The sequence below is a fragment of the Balaenoptera borealis genome, assembly GCF_965194805.1.
Source record: "Balaenoptera borealis genome assembly, chromosome: 1".
In the NCBI taxonomy this organism is placed as follows: domain Eukaryota; kingdom Metazoa; phylum Chordata; class Mammalia; order Artiodactyla; family Balaenopteridae; genus Balaenoptera; species Balaenoptera borealis.
The window spans coordinates 150,406,612-150,430,664 of NC_138860.1; the positions used below are offsets into that span (position 1 = coordinate 150,406,612).

Sequence of the window (24,053 nt, forward strand, 5' to 3'; positions counted from 1 at the left end):
TCTTGGTTGTTTTGCTAAGTGAGTAAACTCCATGAGGGTTGAGGCCTCTGTATCTTTATTTCAGTGTAGTGCCTGCCTTACGGTAGGTGCTCAGTAAATAGTTAATTTTGTGAATGTGTTGGTGGAAGGGTTTTAGTAGGGGAGTAACTTGGTTACATTTTCATTTCATAAAGCCGACTCTTCCAAAAGGGAGACATATTTGTTTAGATATTCCTACACATGTCTTTATGGACAGAATCATCTTAGAAAAGGAAGGCATCCAGCCACATACTACAAATCATTTGATACAGCTAGTCTTCTACATTCACCTCACAGAATAACTCCAACATGACAGTTCCTTACTCTCATTGAGTTTGGGTAATGAAATCAAATGGTTCATGTCAGAAAAATTATTCCTCTCCCTTTACTCGAGGGAAGTCTCTGAGGATTCTTTCAGGGTTTTTTTTTAATTAAAAAAATTTTTTTTGAATAGCCAACGTATTCATGTGGTTCAAAAATTAAAAGGTCTAATGGGATTTATGGCAGAAAATCTTCCTTCCACATCTGTCTCCTAGCCAACCTTTGCCTCTTAGAGGCAAACAGTGTTAAACGTTCCTCTGTATCCTTCCAGAAATATGTTATTCCAGTGCAAGCAAATGCATAAATTTCCTGCCTCTTTTTATTATAGGTATAAACACACTGAAAACACTGTTTTGTACTTTGCTTTTTTAACTGAGCAATAAATATTGGAGATTATTTCCTATTAGTATACTAAGAGTTTCCTTTTTTTTTTTTTAATGGCTACATACTATTCCATTGTGTGGATAGTCATCAGTTTTTTAAACCTGTACTTTACTGATGAGCTTTAAGTTCCTTCTCATATTTTACTATTAAAATAGTGTTAACAATAGAAATTTTATTTAGTCATTTCACATGTTTCTTGGCATATTTACAGGATAAATTCTTAGAATAGAATTGATACATTAAGGGAAATGTGCTTTTATAATTTTGATATTGCCAAATTATTCTTCATGAAATTTATGCTACTGTATACTCTTTAATGTATGAGTACCTGTTTACCCATACCCTCTATAACAGCTTGTTATTGAACTTTTGGGTATTTGATGGTTTGATGGGTTTAAAAAATGGTGTCTTAAGGTAGTCAATACTTCTGCATGGAATAAGATTCTGAAGTTTTATTTTCAATCATTATTTTTTTTAGCGATGTGACATTGGAGATGCTTCCAGGGGAAGTTTATCTTCATATGCTTATATCCTTATGGTGCTGTACTTTCTGCAGCAGAGAAAACCACCTGTTATCCCAGTTCTACAAGAGGTAAATGTTTAAGAAAACTACAAAGGCGTTTCTATGTAGGTGTATACACTCTAAATATAGTAGATCTTGCTCAGTTCATGAGATCATGAAAGATTTTTCCATCATGGATATCCTAAGTTTTCTTCTTTCATTAATGGTTTAATCAAATAATGAACTTTTTGAAAAGCTTATTATGGGAGAATATAGACTACCAAAAGACTACTAGATGAATAGAACTATTGAATATCTTTTGCAACATTTTTGTATTTCACAGTCTTAGAATGCTGCCAATGATTATGAAATTTGTAGCCATTCATGAACTTATATATTATAGTCTCTCAGTTGCAAATACATAAGTTTCTTCTTTTCAGAGTATTCTCCCTCCTCCTGCTTGGCAATGAAGTTTGATTTATTCCTGTATATACTTTGGTCAACTTTGTGAATTTTGGTTGAGAAAGAAACACAAGGAAATTCTTCCTTATCTCTGTAAGGTCATGTTAATTGCATTAAGCATAAGAATGTACATCAAAAGAAACAGATTATACTCATATTTACTTGGATTTGGTGACTCATAGAGTCTCTTTTTGTAGTCAATTTATACTCTCTAAAATAGATACAAAGGAGTTCTTAATCATCCATCTGTTCCTCCTCATTCTTGGCACAAAGTGGATTTGCAAGCATTGGGGTGGATCAGGTTCTAATTTCTTAGGTAGGTGGTTATTTTGAGGTAGGTGAGAAGCATCAGAATTGTTTGGAAAATCACATTCTGATTTCACATAAACTTTGATAGTCATGGCAAAGAAGAGTATCACAAAATAGCAAGCCATATGTGCTTGTCAGATGGCCTTAGTAAGTTTTTAAAAGTTCTAATGAATGCCATGTGGTTTTAACAGCATTTCTTTCCCTCTTTTAAACAAATAGTGGGAGAGAAATAAAAAATTTAAACGTCCTTTCCTAACAGAAAAATTTAAGTTGCTTGAATCTATGTTGAGTGATGTTTGTTTTTTAACAAGGTTGTTCACTATAGGATATTTAAAACTTTGCATGAATTAATTAGGCCTGCCAAGGCCAAGATTATTCTCTGTATTAGTCTAATTGTTGTTAAGGCTTTAAATTTGGGGATCGTATGCATAATTGCCCCAGTAATATTATAGCAGCCATTTGCTATAATTTGCTGTGACTTTGATAGAATACTGTGATTAACCCAAATGGAACACAAATTTTGTTTTCATTGTGGTTTGTCTCTGTTCTCTCATTATGTTACCCATGGATGAGGAACCATTGAGGCAGCATGATATAATGGAAACAGCGGTCAGAGCATGATTTTGGAGCCAGAGATAACTGGTCTGAATCCTAATTTTGACATGTGGCCTTCAACAAGCTGCCTGACTGCCACTAGTCTGAATTTTATCATCAGCAAAAATGTAATAATAGTAGTATTATTTCAGTGTTGATGTAAGGAACAGAGACATCAAATGCCTTTGAATGTAGTAGATGCTAAAGTAGGAGTTTATAAATGGTGGTTGCTCTTATTATTACTTTTATTATTTTTATTATCATTAGCAGCTTTATTAACATTATTATTGGAAAAATGTAGGTAGGATTGCTGTAGCCAACTTCAAGAACTGTTCCATTATCTGCTTAACAGACAGTGATTGATGAAATGAGAGACAGTCCATGGGATGTTTTCCATCATAATGAGCTCTGATTGTGGGGGGCTTTGTGATACATATGAACTGATGATATATGGATTTTTGCTTCTGGCCTTTTTTGCTTGTCATATGGGACCCCTTGTCCATTGCTCTGGCATCATTTAAGTATTGATCATTGGCATCGATCAACTTTTAAGGGTAAGGATATGTTTAATGAAGCTGATGATCTTTGACTCCTTTTGTAATTGAACCTAAACTTTAAGTGACTGGGTGTAATAACTAAGGCTCTGCTAAGAGTGTTTTTCATGATCAACAATACAGAGTTCTTTAGGTCAAAAGGAGCTTTCCTAAGAATGATTTTGCTGTATTCCAGCAATCATCATAAGTAAAAGTAAATTTTCACATAAAAATTAATACTAAGAGAGGATTAGGGAGTGTTAGTGTCACTTGATATTATGAACTATGTTTTCTTAGCTTATATCAGCTTAAAAATTGCAACTGAATGGATGAACCTTGAGGACATTATGCTAAGTGAAATAAACCAGTCACAAAAGGACAAATACTATATGATTACATTTATAGGAGGTTCCTAGGGTAGTCAGATTCATAGAGACAGAAAGTAGAATGGTGGTTGCCAGGGGCTGGCGGGAGAGAGGAGTGGGAAATTATTGTTTAGTAGGTTCAGAGTTTCATTTGTATAAGATGAGAAGAATTCTGTGGATGGATGGTGGTGATGGTAGCACAACAGTGTGAATGCACTTAATGCCACTGAACTGTACTCTTAAAAATGACTTAAGATGGTAAATTTCATTATGTGTGTTTTACCACAACTAAAAAAATTACAATTTAAATATAGCAGTAGATATATATATGGCTTATTTTATATATAAAATACCATAATAAAATAAGAAATATGGAAATGTACAGGGTCACTCCTTGTGCAAACTTGTTTGATGAGGTTTTAGAGAGAAGGCTTGAGTGCTTGAGTAGAGGATGATTGCTGTTGAGAGAAAGAAAAGAGAGAAACAGAAAGAGAAGGTAAATGTGTTGTATGTTTGCAAAAGAAAGAGAGGATAGTATTAGTACTTCTAAGGGCTGAAACAGAGTGGAGAGTTAGGCACTATGAAACAAGAGAGTTCATTAAAACAGGTTGCAAATCAGTGATTAAATGCCCTCCAAAGCCCACAGGTCCAGTTTACTGTGTTATTAGCCAACATAATTGGGTTTGGATGTTGGTTGTTTCTCAAAAGTAAGAATTCTGTTAAAGTAATCAAGGTCTAAAGAGGCAGCTTGTATAATAGCATCTTAATCTATGAAGGAGCCATGGGGACCACCTTATCTAGTGGTTTTAAAGTATGTTTTGGTAAGCTCTAGGAGCTCAATAGTGTATGTGTGAGGAGTGGAGGAAGGAAAAGATAAGGTATAGTTTTCTCCACGCAGGCTTTTATCAGAGTACCTCTGTTTTTATCTGTTTTACATGTTGAACTTACAGGAAGGTTCCATTTTAGGAAGGGGTTCTACAGCTTAAAAGAAAAATAAAATTGGAAGAAAACTGACCTAATTAAGCTAATCTCTTATTTTCATTGGGAAAACTGAGGATTTGGAAGGATAATTGTCTTGTCCAGAATCACTACTTGGCAGGACTAAGACTAGAAATGAGGTCTGCTGACTCTGAACTTATTCCAACTTTTTACTTTATTGCATCTCTTTCTTAAAACTCCTATAGAAAATAAGTCTCAAAATTGCTTGTAGAGGTCAGTTGTGCCTGTACAGTCATCTTGTGGAATTCTTCTAGTAAAGTAGCATTACCTTCCCCCCTTTCCTTAGGACAGTGAATTACTGTTCATAATTAATCATGAAGACTTCACGATCTTTATCAAAATGTCAAGGAAAGCTACCTAATTTTCTGTTTTAAAAAATCAATGTCCAGGCCCTTTTCAACCTCATCTGATACAGATAACTGATTAAAGGTACTAGAGCCCTTCCCCACAACAAATAGCTTCGTCGATTTCCTTTAAGGTATACAATCAATAAGTATTATCTCTTATGTATTTCTGCGTCTGTGATCCTTTGATGAAAATGCTATTTTCATCTGCTTTTTCTTTAGTTTTACTTCATTAAACTTGGGCTGGATGTGTTTTGTTAGCCAAATAGATAATATTAAATGTATCGTTTGGAGAGTCTGAGGTTCTTAAGATATCCTTTCCCAGCTTTGGTCTTTCAGATACATTTTATTCATTAATAACTTGACATCAGATTATACCATCTTGACATGTTCCTTTTGGAATAAGTGTTTCACTATGTCTATTATAGGTAAATTCTAGAATGATATGAGGGTATTTAGGCTTTTGGGTTGGATGGCTTGAAATCTAATAGTAAAATTGATTTTTTAATGCAGATCTTTGATGGAAAACAGATTCCACAGAGAATGGTTGATGGATGGAATGCTTTTTTCTTTGATAAAACAGAAGAACTGGTAATTTTTTCATAGTTTTTATGTTATGGAATGCTCACTGATGCATGTTAGGATTTGCATAATTTAATTTAATAATTTTACTTGGACTTGGGGGTCCATATTTTGGATAAGTATAGACATGTCTCTCTTTTTTCTCACCTGTAGAAAAAACGTTTACCTTCACTTGGAAAGAACACAGAAACATTAGGAGAGCTTTGGTTGGGACTGCTTCGCTTCTATACTGAAGAATTTGATTTCAAAGAATATGTAATTAGCATTCGGCAGAAAAAGCTGTTGACAACTTTTGAGAAGCAGTGGACGTCCAAATGCATTGCGATTGAAGGTAATCATTCAGCTGATATTAATTCAGGAACAACACGAAACAGAGCAAAACAGAACAAAAAGCCAGTTTTATTTGGCCAGTGAAACTGAGGGGAAAACTGAAACGCATTAGAATTTGGAAGATTCTTCCTCTTGGTTTTTATCAGTTTCCATCCTTTAATCTATAATTATAAAAGAATAATTTTCTGACTTTGATGGTCTGAGTTACGTAGTGTTAAACTCTAGTTATGGCTACTAACTATATTTATGTTACAATGAGCATAATTCTTAAATAAAAAATAAAATATTTCTTTTCTAGACCCTTTTGATTTGAATCATAACCTTGGTGCTGGAGTTTCTAGAAAAAGTAAGTTTTAAATATAGAAATCCCCTACTTTTAAAGCTCTTACACATTAAGGTCTGCATCTTTATTGTTTTTCTTCTTTCTTCAATAGTGACCAATTTCATCATGAAAGCATTTATCAATGGAAGGAAACTTTTTGGTACCCCCTTTTATCCACTCATTGGCAGAGAAGCTGTAAGTTTACATAATTTGAATTCTGAATCTTTTCTTTTTCCTTATAGAATTTTTTTTTTTTTTTTTTTTTTTTTTTTTGTAGTACAAGAAACCTAATCCTGTTCCAAGTTGGTGTTAGGAATAGGGAAAGAGAACTCCACTTTTTCTTTCTTTTTAAAAAATATTTATTTATTTATTTATTTGGCTGTGCCGGGTCTATTTGTTCTTATTGCACTTATCATAGTCTATAGTGAGATATATATTTGCTAAATTTTGTTTATTTATTTAATCTATTTGTTAAATTCTGTATCCCCCACTAGACTATATAGCTCCATGAGGACAGGGTCATCCATGTCTGTAAGGTTCACCATCGTATTTCCAGTGCCTGTCATAATTTCTGCCACATAGGATGCATCAAATAAGCATTTGTTGAACAAATGAGGGTGGATAGTCAAGACTCAAGATCCTTTAATTTTGAATTTGAGGTTCTGCCTACTGCCTCTCTTCTGTCTCTAGAAATCTTGATGAAAATATAAACAGAGAGGTCAACACTGAAGTAATACTTTATTATTTGCTGAGGCTTCTGCTTTAATCTTGGTGTAGCCCTTGGTAAGCTGAATTAGATAGCATGGAACTAAGAGGATTCTTTTTGCCTGAACTGGGTGGTGTAGTGTCCGCCATTCCTCTTGGTCTTACTCTGGTTTTGGGTTGCTTTCTAATGGGAGGATGTCATAGTTTCACAGTGAAAGAAACGAGAAGAAATCTCAAAAGAGAAACCAGGTCTCTATTTTTGCATAATGAATATCCTTGATCTTGTTCAGTCCAGTTTCATCACTCTTTCTTGGGGTGTGGGGTAAGAAAAGCAGAAAAAGTCTAGAGCTTTTTCCCCATGGAACATTTTTGATAGTCCTGCCTAATAGGGGATGGGGGTGATAATAATTATAATGGAAATAAAATAACAGGAAATTTGAAACAACACAAAATTCTTGCAGGAACAAAATGTCTAACAAAAGGAAAATACAATGATAATTTTACTAACATATTAATTAAAATAGCAGTAAATGAAAAGCACAGTCAGATCACAACAAATCTGGTGATGCACTGATAAAGCATTTTACCTGAAAACAGTGGGAATTCTATTCGTGTGTGTATGTGCATATGTTTGGTAGGAACCTAGCAGTTTCGTGCAGTCAGACTTTTTAGTAAAATACTAATGTAGAGTCCTCAGTAAATTGGAAATGTGCCAATTTAGTCTGTGAATACAAAATTTTAGTAACTCTTAATTATTCAGTATGTTATAAGTAGTCCTCATAGATATCAAAGTCTTTGGTCTTGAATGTGATTTGGTGTAAGAACCAAACATCAGTTTGGAGCCTATCACAAAGGGCCTGTGGATCTGCCAATCATCTTTTAATCTACTTTATTCTGTTATAAAGTGAATATGTGGTATTTTATAGCTTGGATATACTAGTTTAACTATTCTCCTTTGATGGACATTTAGGTTGATATCAGTGTTATAATTGATACAGTAGAAAAATAACCTTGTTACATAGTCTTTCATGCTTATATTTTCCATAGTAAAGTTTATTCTTTCAACACATATTTACTGAATTCCTACCATGTACCTATTTCTCTGCTGTGTACTGGGATTATAACAACATACAAAGTAGATGTGTTTCATCCCCTTAGATTCTAATGAAGATGAAGACAAGTATATTTTCTGTTCTTTCACCTTTCTTGCTCACACGAACATTCCCACTTCAACTATTCTTCTACTCACTAGGTCCTCCGACATATTGACACATTTTTTCCCAATCTATCAGCTATCTACTGTCTTCATTTTTTTTCCCCCATTTAAACAGATTCCCTGGTACCTCCAGCATATACCTTATATTCCTTTGTACCATTGTCCTTTTGCACCATTATGTGTTCAACCTTAACATGAACTCAGCCATCCACCGTCTCTCTATGCTTGGGCTAAGCACTGATGGAAAAAAATCTTAAAGCTAGGCAGTTTTATTTATATAGCACAACTATAAATTAATGTTCATCAGCCTCAACTGGACTTTCACTACTACCTGACATTCTTACTACATTTCTTTAGTTACCTGTGTCTCGCATTCAATAAGAACTATTTCAGATTTTATTTATTTTACTCAAAATTCAGTACCCATTTCGCTTTGTCCCATCTTTCTTCTCTGCCTTTCTCACGCTACATGTTTTCCCTTTGAGACAAAGATGGTATTAGATAGATAGATACTCCTTCAACTTTCTGCTACCAGATCTATAAATCTGCTTACATCTTCAGATATCTCTGCTTTTTTTTAAATTTTATTTCATTTTGGAGCATAGTTGATTAACAGTGTTCTGTTTCAGGTGTACAGCAAAGTGATTCAGTTATACATATACGTGTATCTATTCTTTTTCAAATTCTTCTCCCATTTAGGTTTTTATAGAATACTGAGCAACGTTCCCGTGCTATCCAGTAGTAGGTCCTTGTACAGATACATACAGTTGGTTATCTAGTTTAAATATAGCAAAGTGTACATGTCAATCCCAAACGCCCAATCTGTCCTTCCTGCCGACCCTTCCTCCCGGGTAACCATAAGTTCTCTAAGTCTATGAGTCTATTTCTGTTTTGTAAATAAGTTCATTTGTATCATTTTTTAAAGAATCTGCATATAAGCAATATCATATGATGTTTGTCTTCCTCTGTCTGACTTACTTCACTTAGTATGATAATCTCAAGGTCCATCCATGTTGCTGCAGACGGCATTATTTTGTTCTTTTTAATGGCTGAGTAACATTCCATTATATATATGTACCACATCTTCTTTATCCATTCATCTGTTGATGGACATTTAGGTTGCTTCCGTGTCTGGGCTATTGTAAATAGTGCTGCAGTGAACATTGGGGTGCATATATCTTTTCAAATTATGTTTTTCTCTGGATATATGCCCAGGATTGGGATTGCTGGATGATATGGTAGCTCTATTTTTAGTTTCTTAAGTAACCTCCATTCTGTTCTTCATACTGGCTGTAGCAATTTACATTCCCACCAACAATGTAAGAGGGTTCTCTTTTCTCTACACCTTCTGCAGCATTTATTGTTTGTGGGTTTTTTGATGATAGCCGTTCTGACCGGTGTGAGGTGATACCTCGTTGTAGTTTTGATTTGCATTTCTCTAATAATTAGCAGTGTTGAGCATCTTTTCATGTGCCTCTTGGCCATCTGTATGTCTTCCTTGAAGAAATGTCTATTTAGGTTTTCTGCCCATCTTTTGATTGTTTTTTTTTTTTTTTTTGGCTGCATTGGGTCTTCGTGCTGCACATGGGCTTCCTCTAGTTGCGGTGAGCGGGAGCTACTGTTCGTGGCGGTGCATGGGCTTCTCACTGCGGTGGCTTCTCTTGTCACGGAGCACAGACTCTAAGTGTATGGGCTTCAGTAGTTGTGGCTCATGGGCTCTAGAGCTCAGGCTTAGTAGTTGCGGCGCACAGGCTTAGTTGCTCCACGGCATGTAGGATCTTTGCAGACCAGGGCTCGAACCTGTGTCCCCTGCATTGGCAGGCGGATTCTTAACTACTGCGCCACCAGGGAAGCCCCTTGGTTGTTTGTTTTTTTGATATTGAGCAGCATGAGCTGTTTGTAAATTTTAGAGATTAATCACTTGTCAGTCACATCATTTGCAAATATTTTCGCCCATTCTGTGGGTTGTGTTTTCATTTTGTTTATGGTTTCCTTTGCTGTGCAAAAGCTTTTGAGTTTCATTAGGTCCCATTTGTTTATTTATTTTTTTATTTCCATTACTCTAGGAGATGGCTTGGGAAAGGTATTTCTGTGATTTATGTCAAAGAGTGTTCTGCCTATGTTTTCCTCTAAGAGTTTTGTAGTATCTGGTCTTACATTTAGATCTTTAATCCATTTTGAGTTTATTTTTGTATATGGTATTAAGGAATGTTCAAATCTCATTTTTTTACATGTAGCTGTCCAGTTTTCCCAGCACCATTTATTGAAGAGACTGTCTTTCCTCCATCGTATAGTGTTGCCTCCTTTGTAATCGATTAATTGACCATAGGTGTGTGGGTTTATTTCTGGGCTTTCTGTCCTGTTTCATTGATCCAAATTTCTGTTTTTGTTCCAGTACCGTACTCTTCTGATGACTGTAGCTTTGTAGTATAGTCCAAAGTCAGGGATCCTGATTGCTCCAGCTCCATTTTTCTTTCTCAAGATTGCTTTGGTCATTAGGTTCTTTTGTGTCTCCATGCAAGTTTAAGATTTTTTTGTTCTAGTTCTGTGAAAAATGCCATTGGTAATTTGATAGGGATCGCATTGAATCTGCAGATTGCCTTGGGTAGTATAGTCATTTTGACAATATTGATTATTCCAATTTAAGAACATGATATATCTCTCCATCTGTGTCATCTTCAATTTCTTTCATCAGCGTCTTATAGTTTTCGTAGGACAGGTATTTTGTTTCTATAGGTAGGTAGGTTTATCCCTAGGTATTTTATTCTTTTTGATGCGATGGTAAGTGGGATTGTTTATTTAATTTCTCTTTCTGATCTTTTGTTGTTAGTGTATAGAAATGCAAGAGATTTCTGTGTATTAATTTTGTATCCTGCAACTTTACAGAATTCATTGATGAGCTCTAGTAGTTTTCTGGTAGCATCTTTAGGATTTTCTATGTGTAGTATCATGTCGTCTGCAAAAGTGACAGTTTTACTTCTTTTCCAATTTGGATTCCTTTTATTTCTTTTCCTTCTCTGATCGTCATGGCTAGGACTTCCAAAACTATGTTGAATACAAGTGGCGAAAGTGGATATCCTTGTCTTGTTCCTGATCTTAGTGGAAATGCTTTCAACTTTTCATGGTTGAGTATGATGTTAGCTGTAGGTTTGTCATATATGGCCTTTATTATGTTGAGGTATGTTCCCTCTTTGCCTACTTTCTATAGAGTTTTTATCATAAATGGGTGTTGAATTTTGTCAAAAGCTTTTTCTGCATCTGATGAGATGGTCATATGGTTTTTATTCTTCAACATCTTGATGTGGTGTATCACACTGATTGATTTGCATATACTGAAAAATCCTTGCATCCTCGGAATAAATCCCACTTGATCATGGTGTGTGATCCTTTTAATGTATTGTTGGATTTGAATTGCTAGTATTTTGTTGAGGATTTTTGTGTCTATGTTCATCAGTGATATTGGCCTGTAATTTTTTTTTTGTGGTATCTTTGTCTGGTTTTGGTTTTAGGGTGTTGGTGGCCTCATAGCATGAGTTTGAGAGTATTCCTTCCTCTGCAATTTTTTGGAATAGTTTCAGAAGAATAGGTGTTAACTCTTCTCTGTTTGATAGAATTTGCCTGTGAAGCCATCTGGTCCTGGACTTTCGTTTGTTGGGAGTTTTTTATTTTATTATCATTACTTTTTAATATTTATTTATTTATTTTTGGCTGCATCGGGTCTTAGTTGAGGCACATGGGATCTTTTGTTGCAGTGTGCCAGCTCTATTGCGGCACATGGGCTTCTCTCTAGTTGTGGCGCATGGGCTCCAGAGCGTGCAGGCTCAGTAGCTGCGGCACATGGGCTCTGTAGTTGTGGAGCGCAGGCTCCAGAGCGTGTGGGTTCTGTAGTTGCAGCATGTGGGCTTAGTTGCCCCGCGGCATGTAGAATCTTAGTTCCCCAACCAGGGATCAAACTTGCGTCCCCTGCCTTGGAAGGCAGATTCTTTTTTTTTTTTTTTAAATTAATTAATTTATTTATTTATGGCTGTGTTGGGTCTTCATTTCTGTGCGAGGGCTTTCTCTAGCCGTGGCAAGCGGGGGCCACTCTTCATCGCGGTGTGCGGGCCTCTCACTATCGCGGCCTCTCCTGCTGCGGAGCACAGGCTCCAGACATGCGGGCTCAGTAATTGTGGCTCACGGGCCCAGTTGCTCTGTGGCATGTGGGATCTTCCCAGACCAGGGCTCAAACCCGTGTCCCCTGCATTGGCAGGCAGATTCTCAACCACTGTGCCACCAGGGAAGCCCCGGAAGGCAGATTCTTAACCACTGGACCACCAGGGAAGTCCCTGTTGGGAGTTTTTTAATCAGTTTCAATTTCAGTACTTGTGATTGGTCTGTTCATATTTTCTATTTCTTCTTGGTTCAGTCTTGGGAGATTGTACCTTTCTAAGAATTTGTCCATTTCTTCCAGGTTGTCCATTTTATTGGCATATAGTTGCTTGTAGTAGTCTCTTATGATCCTTTCTATTTCTGTGGTGTCTGTTGTAACTTCTCCTTTTTAATTTCTAATTTTACTGATTTGAGCCCTCTTTTTTTTTCTTGATGAGTCTGGCTAAAGGTTTATCAGTTTTGTTTATCTTTTCAAAGAAGCAGCTTTTAGTTTCATTGATCTTTTCTGTTGTTTTCTTCTTTTCTATTTCATTTATTTCTGCTCTGATCTTTATTGTTTCTTCCCTTCTACTAACTTTGGGTTTTGTTTGTTTTTCTCTGGTTGCTTTAGATATAAGTTTAGGTTGTTTATTTGTGATTTTTCTTGTTTCCTGAGGTAAGATTGTGTTGTTATAAACTTCCCTCTTAGAACTGCTTTTACCTGTTCCATAGGTTTGGGATCATTGTGCTTTCATTTTCATTTGACTCTAGGTATTTTTTTATTTACTCTTTGATTTCTTCAGTGATCCATTGATTGTTTAGTAGCATATTGTTTAGCCTCCACAAGTTTGTGTTTTTTACAGTTTTTTTCTTATAGTTGATTCCTAATCTCATAGCCTATGGTCAGAAAAGATGCTTGATATGATTTTTTTTTTAATTAACTACTTTATTTTATTTATCTTTGGCTGCGTTGGGTCTTCGTTGCTGCATGCAGGCTTTCTCTAGTTGTGAGCAGGGGCTACTCTTTGTTGAGGTGCGCGGGCTTCTCATTGTGGTGGCTTCCCTTGTTGCGGAGCCTGGGCTCTAGGCGTGTGGGCTTCAGTAGTTGTGGCATGCGGACCCTAGAGCGCATGGGCTTCAGTAGTTGCAGCACGTGGACTCAGTAGTTGCAGCGCACAGGCTCTAGGGACGCAGGCTTCAGTAGTTGTGGTGCACGGGCTCAGTATTTGTGGCTTGTAGGCTCTAGAACGCAGGCTCAGTAGTTGTGGCGTGCAGGCTCAGTAGTTGTGGCGCACAGGCTTAGTTGCTCTGCGGCATGTGGGATCTTCCCGAACCAGGGGTCAAACCCATGTCTCCTAAACTGGCAGGTGGATTCTTAACCACTGTGCCACCAGGGAAGTCCTACTTGATATGACTTTAATTTTCTTAAGTTTACCGAAGCTCATTTTGTGGCCCAGCTTGTGATCAGTCCTGGGGAATGTTCCACGTGCACTTGAGAAGAATGTATATTCTTCTGCTTTTGGATGGAATACTCTGTAAATATCAATTAAGTCAATCTGGTCTAATGTGTCATTTCAGGCCTATGTTTCCTTATTGATCTTCTGTCTGGATGATCTGTCCATTGATGAAAGTGGAGTGTTAAAGTCCCCCACTATTGTTGTGTTACTGTTGATTTCTCCTTTTATGGCTGTTAGTATTTGCCCTATATATTGGAGTGCTCCTATACTGGGTGCATATATATTTATAATTATATTTTCTTCTTGGATTGACCCTTTGATCATTATGTAGTGTCCTTCTTTGTCTCTTGTAACAGTCTTTATTTTAAAGTCTTTTTTGTCTGATATGAATATTGCTACTCCAGCTTTCTTTTGATTTACATTTGCATGGAATACCTTTTTCCATCCCCTCACTTTCAGTCTGTATGTGTCCCTAGATCTGAAGTGGGTCTCTTTTTTGTATCCATTCAGCCAGTCTGTTTCTTTCGGTTGGAGCATTTAATCCATTTACCTTTAAGGTAATTACCAATATGTATGTTCCTATTGCCATTTTCTTAGTTGCTTTGGATTTGTTTTTGTAGGTCTTGTTTCTTCCCTTCCTCTTTTGTTCTCTTCTCTTGTGATTGGATGACTAACTTTAGTGTTGTGTTTGGATCCCTTTTGTGTGTGTGTGTTTGTATCTGTTGTAGATTTTCAGTTTGCAGTTACCATGAGATTTCAATTAGCAGTCTACATATAAACAAGATTGTTTTAAGTTGCTGGTCTCTTAATTTCAAATGCATTTCCAGTGTCCTGCATTTGTGCTCTTTTCTTCTCACAATTGCTGGTTTTGACATCATATTTGTGTGCAGATAATTTCCTACCTTTACTTGTTTCTAGTAGTGGCCTTTTCCACTTAGAGAAGCTCCTTTAGCATTCATTGCAAAGCTGGTTTGGTGGTGCTGAATGCTGTTAGCTCTTTCTTGTCTGTAAAGCTTTTGATTTCTTCATTGAATCTGAATGAGAGCCTTGCTGGGTAGAGTATTCTTGGTTGTAGGTTTTTCCCTTTCATCACTTTAAATATATCATGCCACTCCCTTCTGGCCTGCAGAGTTTCTGCTGAGAAATCAGCTGATAACCTTATGGGAGTTCCCTTGTATGTTATTTGTTGCTTTTCCCTTGTTGCTTTTAATATTTTTTCTTTTTCTTTAATTTTTGTCAGTTTGATTACTATGTGTCTTGGCGTGTTCCTCCTTGGGTTTATCTTGCGTGGGACTCTCTGCCCTTCCTGGACTTGGGTGACTGTTTCCTTTCCCATATTAGGGAATTTTTCAGCTATTATCTCTTCAAATATTTTCTCAAGTCCTTTCTGTCTCTGTTTTCCTCTGGGACCCCATAATGTGAATGTTGGTGCATTTAATGTTGTCCCAGAGGTCTCTTAGATTGTGTTCATTTCTTTTCATTCTTTATTCTGTTCCATGGCAGTGATTTCCGCTATTTGGTCTCCAAGCTCACTTATCTGTTCTTCTGCCTCAGTTACTGTGCTATTGATTCCTATATATTTTACATTTTTCATTTCAGTTATTGTATTGTTCATCTCTGTTTGTTTGTTCTTTAGTTCGTCTAGGTCTTTGTTAAATATTTCTTGCATCTTCTCAATCTGTGCCTCCATTCTTTTTTCAGGATCTTGGATCATCTTCACTATTATTACTCTGAATTCTTTTTCTGGTGGATTGCCTATCTCCACTTCACTTAGTTGTTCTTCTGAGGTTTTGTCTTGTTTCTTCATCTGGGGCATATTCCTCTGCTGTCTCATTTTGTCTTGACTTTCTGTGATTGCAGTTTCTGTTCTGCAGGCTGCAGGATTGTAGTTCTTCTTGCTTCTGCTGTTTGCCCTCTGGTGGATGAGGCTGTCTGAGAGGCTTGTGCAGGTTTCCTGGTGGGAGGGTCTAGTTCCTGCCCCCTTGTGGGTGGGCCTGGGTCTTGTCCCTCTGGTGGGCAGGGCCATGCTCAGGAAGACTTTAAGCACCCTGTCTGCTGATGGGTGGGGCTGTGTTCCCACCTGTTGGTTGTTTGGCCTGAGGCATCCCAGCACTTGAGCCTACAGGCTGTTTGGTGGGGCTAGGTCTTGGGGAGGAAATGGGGTCTCCAGGAGGGCTCATGCCAATGCGTGCTCACCAGAACTGCTGCTGCCAGTGTCTTTGTCTCCTCAGTGAGCCACAGCTGCCCCCCCATCTCCTCCGGAGACCCTCCAGTACTAGCAGGTAGGTCTGGCCCAGTCTCTTACGAGGCCACAGCCTTTTCCCCTGGGTCCTGGTCTGCACGGGATCTTGTGTATGCCCTCCAAGAGTGAAGTTTCTGTTTCCCCCAGTCCTGTGGAATTCCTGCAATCAAACCCCACTGGCTTTCAAAGACAGATTCTTGGGGGGCTCCTCCTCCCATTACCAGACCCTCAGGCTAGGAAGCCTGATGTGGGGCTCAGGACTTTAACTCCTGTGGGAGAACTTCTGTGGTATAGTTAATTTCCAGTTTGCGGGTTGCCCACCCAGCAGGTATTGGATTTGATTTTTACTGTGATTGCGCCCCTCCTACCATCTTGTTGTGGTTTCTTCTTTGTCTTTTTATGTGGGGTATCTTTTTTGGTAGGTTCCAGTGTGTTTTTTATTTTATTTTTTTGTTGATGGTTGTTCAGCAGTTGGTTGTGATTTTGGTATTTTTGTAAGAAGGGGTGCGCTCATGTCATTCTACTCGGCCATCTTGCTGGCCAGTCACCAGATATCTCTTCTTTATCAGAGACTAGTCCTTCCATATACACTCTAGATCCATTTGTATTCTCTTTACCTTAAATCTTCAACCTCTTCATCTGTGAAAAACATTTTCAAAGATGAAATACTTAAAATGTAATTGCAGATTAGCATTAACAAATGAACATTTGCCTTCTATTTTAATGATAGGGAACACTAACTCTGAACCCCAGTTAAGCAAAATGTCTCCCCCGGAAAGTATCCTTTTTTTTCTAATTAATAAACTTATATAAAAAATTATTATTGTTAGTATATTTTGAAATTCTTCAATAAAAAATTTGTGAAAATTTGCTTTCTCTCTTGTTATATAAGTACCTACATAATACCTTCAATTTTACCACAACACCTAAAATTTTAACTTTCTGGCTCTTTACAGAAGAAGTTTGCTGTCCCCAGGTCTAGGCCACTTTAACTAGGACGGTGGGCTGAAGAAAAGTGGATTAAAGAGATAGATATTCAGGAGTAGAATGGATACAACCTGGTGATTAGTTAGAGGTGATGAGTTAAGGAGAATAAGTTCAAGGTGATTCCTAGGTTTCAGCCATAAGCAACTGGGTGAACTGAGAAAGGCCTTCATTTTGTCCTGTCAGAAAATATGATGATGAAGATTTTAATTAATTATATTGGTTTCATCAGTAGTAAATGTATAGAATTATATTGCATCCTTTTTTAGAAATAGAACTTTACTGAGAAATAATTCATGTACTGTACAGTTCATCTATATAAAGTGAGCAATTCATTGGTTTTCAGTATATCTGCAGGATTGTGCAACCATCACTACATCTAGTTTTAGAATGTTTCGTCCTCTCTCAAGGAAACTCCTGTCCTCATTAGCCGTCAATCCTTATTCCTTTTTCGTCTCACAACTGTAGATTTGCCTACTGTGGACATTTAATGAAAATGGAATCATAGAATATGTAGCCTTTTGTGACTGGTTTCTTTCATTTAGCAGAATGTTTTCAGGGTTCATTCATGTTGTAACGTGTATCAGTACTTCATTCTTTTTTTTATAGTTGAATGATATTCAGTTGTATGGTTATATTATGTTTTATTTTTTCATTCCTATCAGTTTGTTGGAAATTTGAATTGTTTCTACTTTTTGGCTATTATGAGTAGTGCTGCTGTGAATATTTGTGTACAAAATCTTGTGTGGATATATGTTTTCATTTCTTTTGGGTGTATACCTAACAGTAGAATTGCTGGGTCATTTTGATAAGTTTATGTTTAACTTTCTGAGGAGCTGCCAAACTGTTTCCTAAAAGAGCTGTGCTATTTTATATTCCCACCAGCAACATATGAGGGTTCCAGTTTTTCCACATCCTCACCAATACTTTTTATTGTCTTTTTTCTTTTTTAATAGCCATCCCAGTTGGTGTGTTTCTTATACTTTCATCCCTGACATTAGATAGATTTAAAGAAGAAATCAAAGAGTGCTAAGTGGACATGTTCTCTTGCCATCCAAAGATATGGGTACTTTCAGGACAAACTAGTCTCTGTGATAGTGCAAAACTGAGGTAAAGCTTAGAAGCATAAGCAAGGTAGTAGGATAAAGCAAAAACAAGCCTGATTCTTCTAAGACTGGGGAAAATGATTTAATTCTTATTGGTTCTCTACAGTCTTTTTAGGTATATTCTACTTTATATAGTAAATGTTATATATTCTTGAAATGTTGAATGCAAATCCAATGATATTTTAAATAAACCAGAGGATTGATTTCTTTACATAGAGCTCTTGTAAAGAGACTGATTCCTTTCCGGAAGTAGCTTGGTGGGGCAGAAAACATGAGCTTTGTAATCAGGCAGACTTAGCTTTAAATCCTTTATCTGCTACTTACCAGCTTTTTTCTGTGAGCAAACGACTTGAACTTTCTGAGCCTCAGTTTCCTCATCTATAAAATGAGCATGGAAATAATATCTACTTTCATTGAGATATTACACAAAGATGATACAGATGAATGAGAAAATAATGTGGATGTGTAGTGGTTAGTACTGTTAGCAGCTGTGATATTGATGATGATAATTCTCAATCTTGTTTTCATATCATGGTTTTAGTTCAGTGAAATATTTGTTGATATTTATTTCCTTTTTTGAAAAATCACTTTTGCGTCTTGGTCTCCTTTCCATTTGGATTCAAAAGTTTATAGTGATTTTTTTTCTAGTAAAGTTGTATTTTCTCCCTAGGAGTACTTCTTTGATTCCAGAGTACTAACAGATGGAGAACTGGCTCCCAATGATCGATGTTGCCGTGTGTGTGGAAAAATAGGCCACTACATGAAAGACTGCCCTAAAAGGAGAAGGTTGGCAAATGATTATGTATCAACATTGCAGGGAAAATAAATGTGAGACAAATTGAAGCTATGACTGTGTTCAGATATGTTTAAGTTGAGAAAGTTCAGGGCTTTCAGTTGAACCTTTAGGTCAATATATGTTTGAATGGCATTTTGTGGAAGAGTGGGATTTATTTCTGGTACAGTGGTGTCTCATGATGTTTATTTGTTCATTTATTCATTAATTCACTCAGGGTTTTTTTTTTTTTAACTGAAGAAGCATTTATTAACACCTACTGTGTGCTGGAAACTGTGCTAGAATCCAAGGGGAAGAAAAGACCAAGATACGGGGTTCTTGCTGAGGACCTCACAGTTATGAAAACCAATAATTAAAATATAATTAATTGAATCTTTGAGGTATATGCCGTGAGATATGCTTATATAATATTTACCTTAAGGAATATACATCCTCTGTGCCCCCTGAAAATATATCTATGAAACATACTTTACTACGTTCTATATACTATGTTAATAGGCCAGGATAATCCCTTCTTTAGTCATCGTCTTGCCTAATATAAAGAGCTTAGAACTTTTCAGACAGAGTAAACTCCTAGTTTCCATCACTGCTATTTGTTAAATTTAGAGAAGACACTTACCTTTCTCTAAACCTCAAGTGTCTTCCTCTATAAAATGGAGATAGTAAATACCAACCTCTAAGGATTGTTACAAGATTAAAATTTGATACTAAACATTAAAAATTGATATTGTATTATAAAACTACTAGAATACCCAGTTTCTGCCATATGAGTAGGTGTGCTATAAATGTGAGAACCTTGCCTTCAAAATGATGCATGAAACAATGGGCACATTAGTCCCTTTATTGTGAGACTCTTGTATAGTTTAGTTTGTTCTATAGTTCATTCAGTTTATAAGTCCCTAGCCCCACATTATTGGTATCAGCAGTTTACTGTTTAGACTAAAGAAGAAAGACAGTGAAGAAGAGAAGGAAGGGAATGAAGAGGAGAAAGACTCCCGAGACCTTCTTGACCCCCGAGACCTCCACGACACTCGAGACTTTAGAGACCCCAGAGACCTCAGATGTTTTATCTGTGGAGATGCAGGACATGTGCGAAGGGAGTGCCCAGAGGTCAAGCTGGCCCGTCAGAGGAATAGCAGTGTGGCAGGTAAATAGAAAAGGCCAAAAATAGTTTCTGGTGGAAATAAAGTTATTTGTGTTGGTGTCATTCTAAGGACCCTGATTATTCTCTGTTCTAAACATAGCTGTATGATTTTGGACCTTATAATTTATCAAAGAGAGAGATTTTTTCTGGGAACATGAAGGAGAAATTATATCTCTTCCCACTGCTTTTATGAGAGAGGGAGATCTGTTCCTGTTATGTATCATAAGGAATTCTATGAAGTAGAAACCCAAATGAGAGTTTATTGAAAGAACAAAACAGAATATTTTATAAGCGATGATTTCCAGTTATTCAGATTCTTGTTGCAGAAGTTATTTTCTTAAATAAATATATTGTCTCCTTTAGAAAAGCAATATGACACTTGTTCTTGTTTCCAGGACCAGTGTATTTTTTTTTAATGCTCTAAGGATTGAGAAATGGCTTAACAAACAAGAAAAAAAATGAGTTATTAAAAGTTCTTCACTAACATAATCATAGTTTAAAAGTCCAAGTTTATAAAATCTCAGATTTGAGACTGTTGTACTGAAGAAGAGAGTTTATTGATTGTCATTTCTCTGTTATTTTCTTTATCTATTGAATTTCTTTTTGATGTCTTCTCTTAGCAGCCCAGCTGGTCCGCAATCTTGTAAATGCCCAACAGGTGGCTGGTTCAGCCCAACAACAAGGTGATCAGTCCATAAGGACTAGACAGTCCTCAGAATGTGTAAGTACTCTGCCTGCAGATAGGTTGGTCTTGGCAGGAAGATAGTACTAATTTTGGGAGGTGATAGGATCTTTCAGATTGGTAAATACAATCTTCCAGATTACACAGTGCTTTATAGAGGCGTCCTTGCTAGGCACATCAGCTGGAATGAGCATTACTTTTGGAGTAATGTAGATCTGGGTTTATATCTATGGGCAAGCTACTTAACTTCAGTGAACCTATTTCTTATTTGTAAAATAAGGTAACTACCAAATAAGGTTGTTGGTTGGATTAAAATGAGGTGATAACTTTGATGTTTTAGCTTTTGCATAATGGAAGAATATGAGTACCATTAATTAAAAATAGCCCCCAAAATTGAGATGTATTAAGGGTTTAGTACTGTTAGGGCAATACATGCATGGCACTTCACTTGCTTGAAATTTTGTGTGTCTTCTCATCGCTGATATGGATACCTAGTGAAATATATCCTGTGAAAGACGGACTCTTTAATTAGAGTTCAGATTCACAGGTCTCATATTAACTTTGCTGAGTTGCTCTAACCTTTGTCTAAATCTGTATTCACCTTTCACTTCTTAAATTAATAAATACTAACTGAATGCTTACTCTAAATCTGACACTATGCTTTTAGTGCTTCACACGTATTATCACATTTAATCCTTTGAATGGACATGTGAAGTGGTAGATATTGGTATGATCAAATTTTACAAATTGGGAAGCTGAGAGTAAGAAAAATTAAAAGATTCAAACCCAGGTCTGTGTAGCTTCAAAGCTGTTATCTGTTAAAACATGCTAAATCTGATGTGATCTGTATTTTAGAAAAAATTCTTAGAGAATTTGAAGAGCAGCAGTAGGGCTTGTCTTGGAAAAACATTTAGGAGCCCACTAACCCTACCTCAAACATTTGAATATGTACTACTATGGGCCTCACAGTTTCATAAAAGTTATATAATAACAATTATATTAACTAATATTTATTGAGTGCTATGTGCTGTATATGCATTCGTTCTTCCTGTTTCTTATTAAAAAATATTTTTAAAATGTTGAAAAATTATAGAAAATAATAAACATCCATGCACTACCACCAGGTTTTAACAATTCTTAATGCTTTGTTGTTTTTGGTTTATTAAAAAATCACCCACAGCTGACAAGCCCTATGCATTCCTCTTGGATGCTGTTCCCATCTTAAAACCTTCCTACCATCCCTTCCTTGCTACTAAAATGTATCTACTATTCTGAATTTGGTGTTTACATTTTTGACATATATTGTTGTAGTTAATCTTCACAAAAACCTCTGATGTAGATTCTATTATTATTTATACCTTACGGGTGAAGAAGCTGAGATTTAAGTTTCTTGCATGAGGTCAACAGACACTTGGAACCAGAACTTGTATCCTTAGGTTCTGGCTCCAAAACCTGTGCTCTAATCACTTTCCTGTGGTGCCCCTAACTTTCGTCTTCTGCTTCTAGCACTCACTTTTTTCTCACCTGAGATTTGGGTAAGAGTCTGACTAATGAACATTGCTATTCGGAGGTCTCACAAAGCACTGCAGCTTCAACATGTCTAGAATGTAGCTTATATTTCTTTCCAACTCCCCAGGTTTGCCTCTTCCTCCTGTGTTCTCCATCTCATTGAATGATCCCGCTATCTATCTAGTTTCCTGAACTACTACTCCTCCCTCAGCCTCCACATCCAGTCAGTCACAAGGTCCTGTTGTTTCTATCTGTAAAAAATAGCTTACAACCATTTGCTTCCCTAGCCTAGGCAACCATTTCAGATTCCAATTACTTTTTTTTAAAAGGGCATGTGTTTTTGTACCTATAAACCTTTAACTATGTTGTTCCCTCTAACTGAATCTTCCCTTTTCCTTATCTCTACCCTTTTATCAGACTGTTTTCTATTTATCTTGAGTCTCAGCTTAAAGGTCACTTCCTTCAGGAAGATTTCCACTTTCCTTCATCTTATCTTCCCTCCTTCTCCCAAAGTGGGTTTAGGTGTTCCTGCTCTGGGATTTCATTGTATATTATACAGTGTTTATCATAGTAATTATTATACTGTATTGTGATTGCTTATGTAATCTTTATCTGTTCCTCCTCTTTTCCCCCATTGACTTTAAGCTTTATGAGGGCATACATGTTAGTATTATATTTTTAATACCTAGAACAATGCCCAGTACATAATTTTTTTTAATTCTTTTTTTTTTCTTTTTTATAAAATTACTTATTTTATTTATTTAGTTTTTGGCTGCGTTGGGTCTTCGTTGCTGCCAGCAGGCTTTCTCTATTTGCGGCAGGCTGGGGCTACTCTTCGTTGTGGTGCACGGGCTTCTCATTGCGGTTGGTGGCTTCTCTTGTTGTGGAGCATGGGCTCTAGGTGCGTGGGCTTCAGTAGTTGTGGCACACGGACTCAGTAGTTGTGGCTCACGGGCTTAGTTGCTCTGCGGCATGTGGGATCTTCCCGGACCAGGGCTCTAACCCGTGTCCCCTGCATTGGCAGGTAGATTCTTAAGCACTGCACCACCAGGGAAGTCCCCCCAATACTTAACTGACACTCAGTAAATGCTTGTTGAGGAGCTGAATGAAAGTGACTCTGAGATATTTAGATGTAAATTTCTAGTTAAAATTGGAATTGTGGGTTCTACATGATGGGTATGATGTCTGGGCTGTCTTCTTTGGGCAGTAAAAAGGTTTATGAGATAAAGCCTCTGTGAGAGAGGGTTTGAGAACTTTGGGAAAAACTCTGCCTTCGTATAAAATGAGGTTCTATTATTATTTGTTACTATGTATATCATAGAGTTCTATTTATAATACTCTAGTAAAATAACTCCATAGTTTTATATTTTGCTAATCTCTGCTTTTATATAATTAAGATGTTTGTAAATTAATTTTAAAATGTCTTTTTTTTTTTTTCTCCGCAGTCTGATTCACCATCTTATTCTCCTCAGCCCCAGCCATTTCCACAGAACTCTTCCCAATCCACTGCCATTACCCAGCCTCCATCTCAGCCAGGATCCCAACCCAAGCTTGGCCCACCTCAGCAGGGGGCCCAGTCCCCCCATCAGGTCCAGATGCCTATGTATAACTTTCCTCAGTCACCACCAGCTCAGTATTCTCCCATGCACAATATGGGATTGTTGCCAATGCACCCCCTCCAGATCCCTGCCCCATCCTGGCCTATTCACGGCCCAGTGATCCATTCTGCACCAGGCAGTGCCCCCAGCAATATTGGCCTGAACGATCCCAGCATCATCTTTGCACAGCCTGCTGCCAGACCTGTGGCAATCCCTAGCTCCTCTCATGATGGACACTGGCCTCGTACTGTGGCTCCAAATTCCCTGGTGAACAATGGTACAGTGGGAAATTCGGGTAACCCTTCCTTTTCTTCTTTTGTATCTGTCTGTCTGTAGAAAGGTTGGATGATTAGTATTATTGGTTGAACCTGGGAAATAAATGTGAGTAAAAAGATGGCAAGCAATATTTGTGGAGGGGCAGTAT

General features: G+C 37.0%; 1 protein-coding gene across 7 annotated transcripts in view; it reads left to right on the top strand.

The window, feature by feature from the left end:
• Window positions 1-24,053, top strand: part of TUT4 (terminal uridylyl transferase 4) — a 151,701-nt gene that overhangs the window by 121,379 nt on the left and 6,269 nt on the right. For 2 of the 7 annotated variants that reach the window (XM_082370113.1, XM_082370117.1), the window contains exons 20-28: window positions 1,202-1,315; window positions 5,345-5,422; window positions 5,567-5,744; window positions 6,042-6,089; window positions 6,178-6,260; window positions 18,574-18,689; window positions 19,623-19,843; window positions 20,461-20,561; window positions 23,477-23,924. In XM_082370113.1, the coding sequence (XP_082226239.1) occupies window positions 1,202-1,315; window positions 5,345-5,422; window positions 5,567-5,744; window positions 6,042-6,089; window positions 6,178-6,260; window positions 18,574-18,689; window positions 19,623-19,843; window positions 20,461-20,561; window positions 23,477-23,924 (1,387 nt within the window). Of the gene's footprint in view, window positions 1-1,201; window positions 1,316-5,344; window positions 5,423-5,566; window positions 5,745-6,041; window positions 6,090-6,177; window positions 6,261-18,573; window positions 18,690-19,619; window positions 19,844-20,460; window positions 20,562-23,476; window positions 23,925-24,053 lie in introns of all 7 variants that reach the window. The other 5 variants (XM_082370112.1, XM_082370116.1, XM_082370114.1 and 2 more) reach the window with 3 other exon arrangements.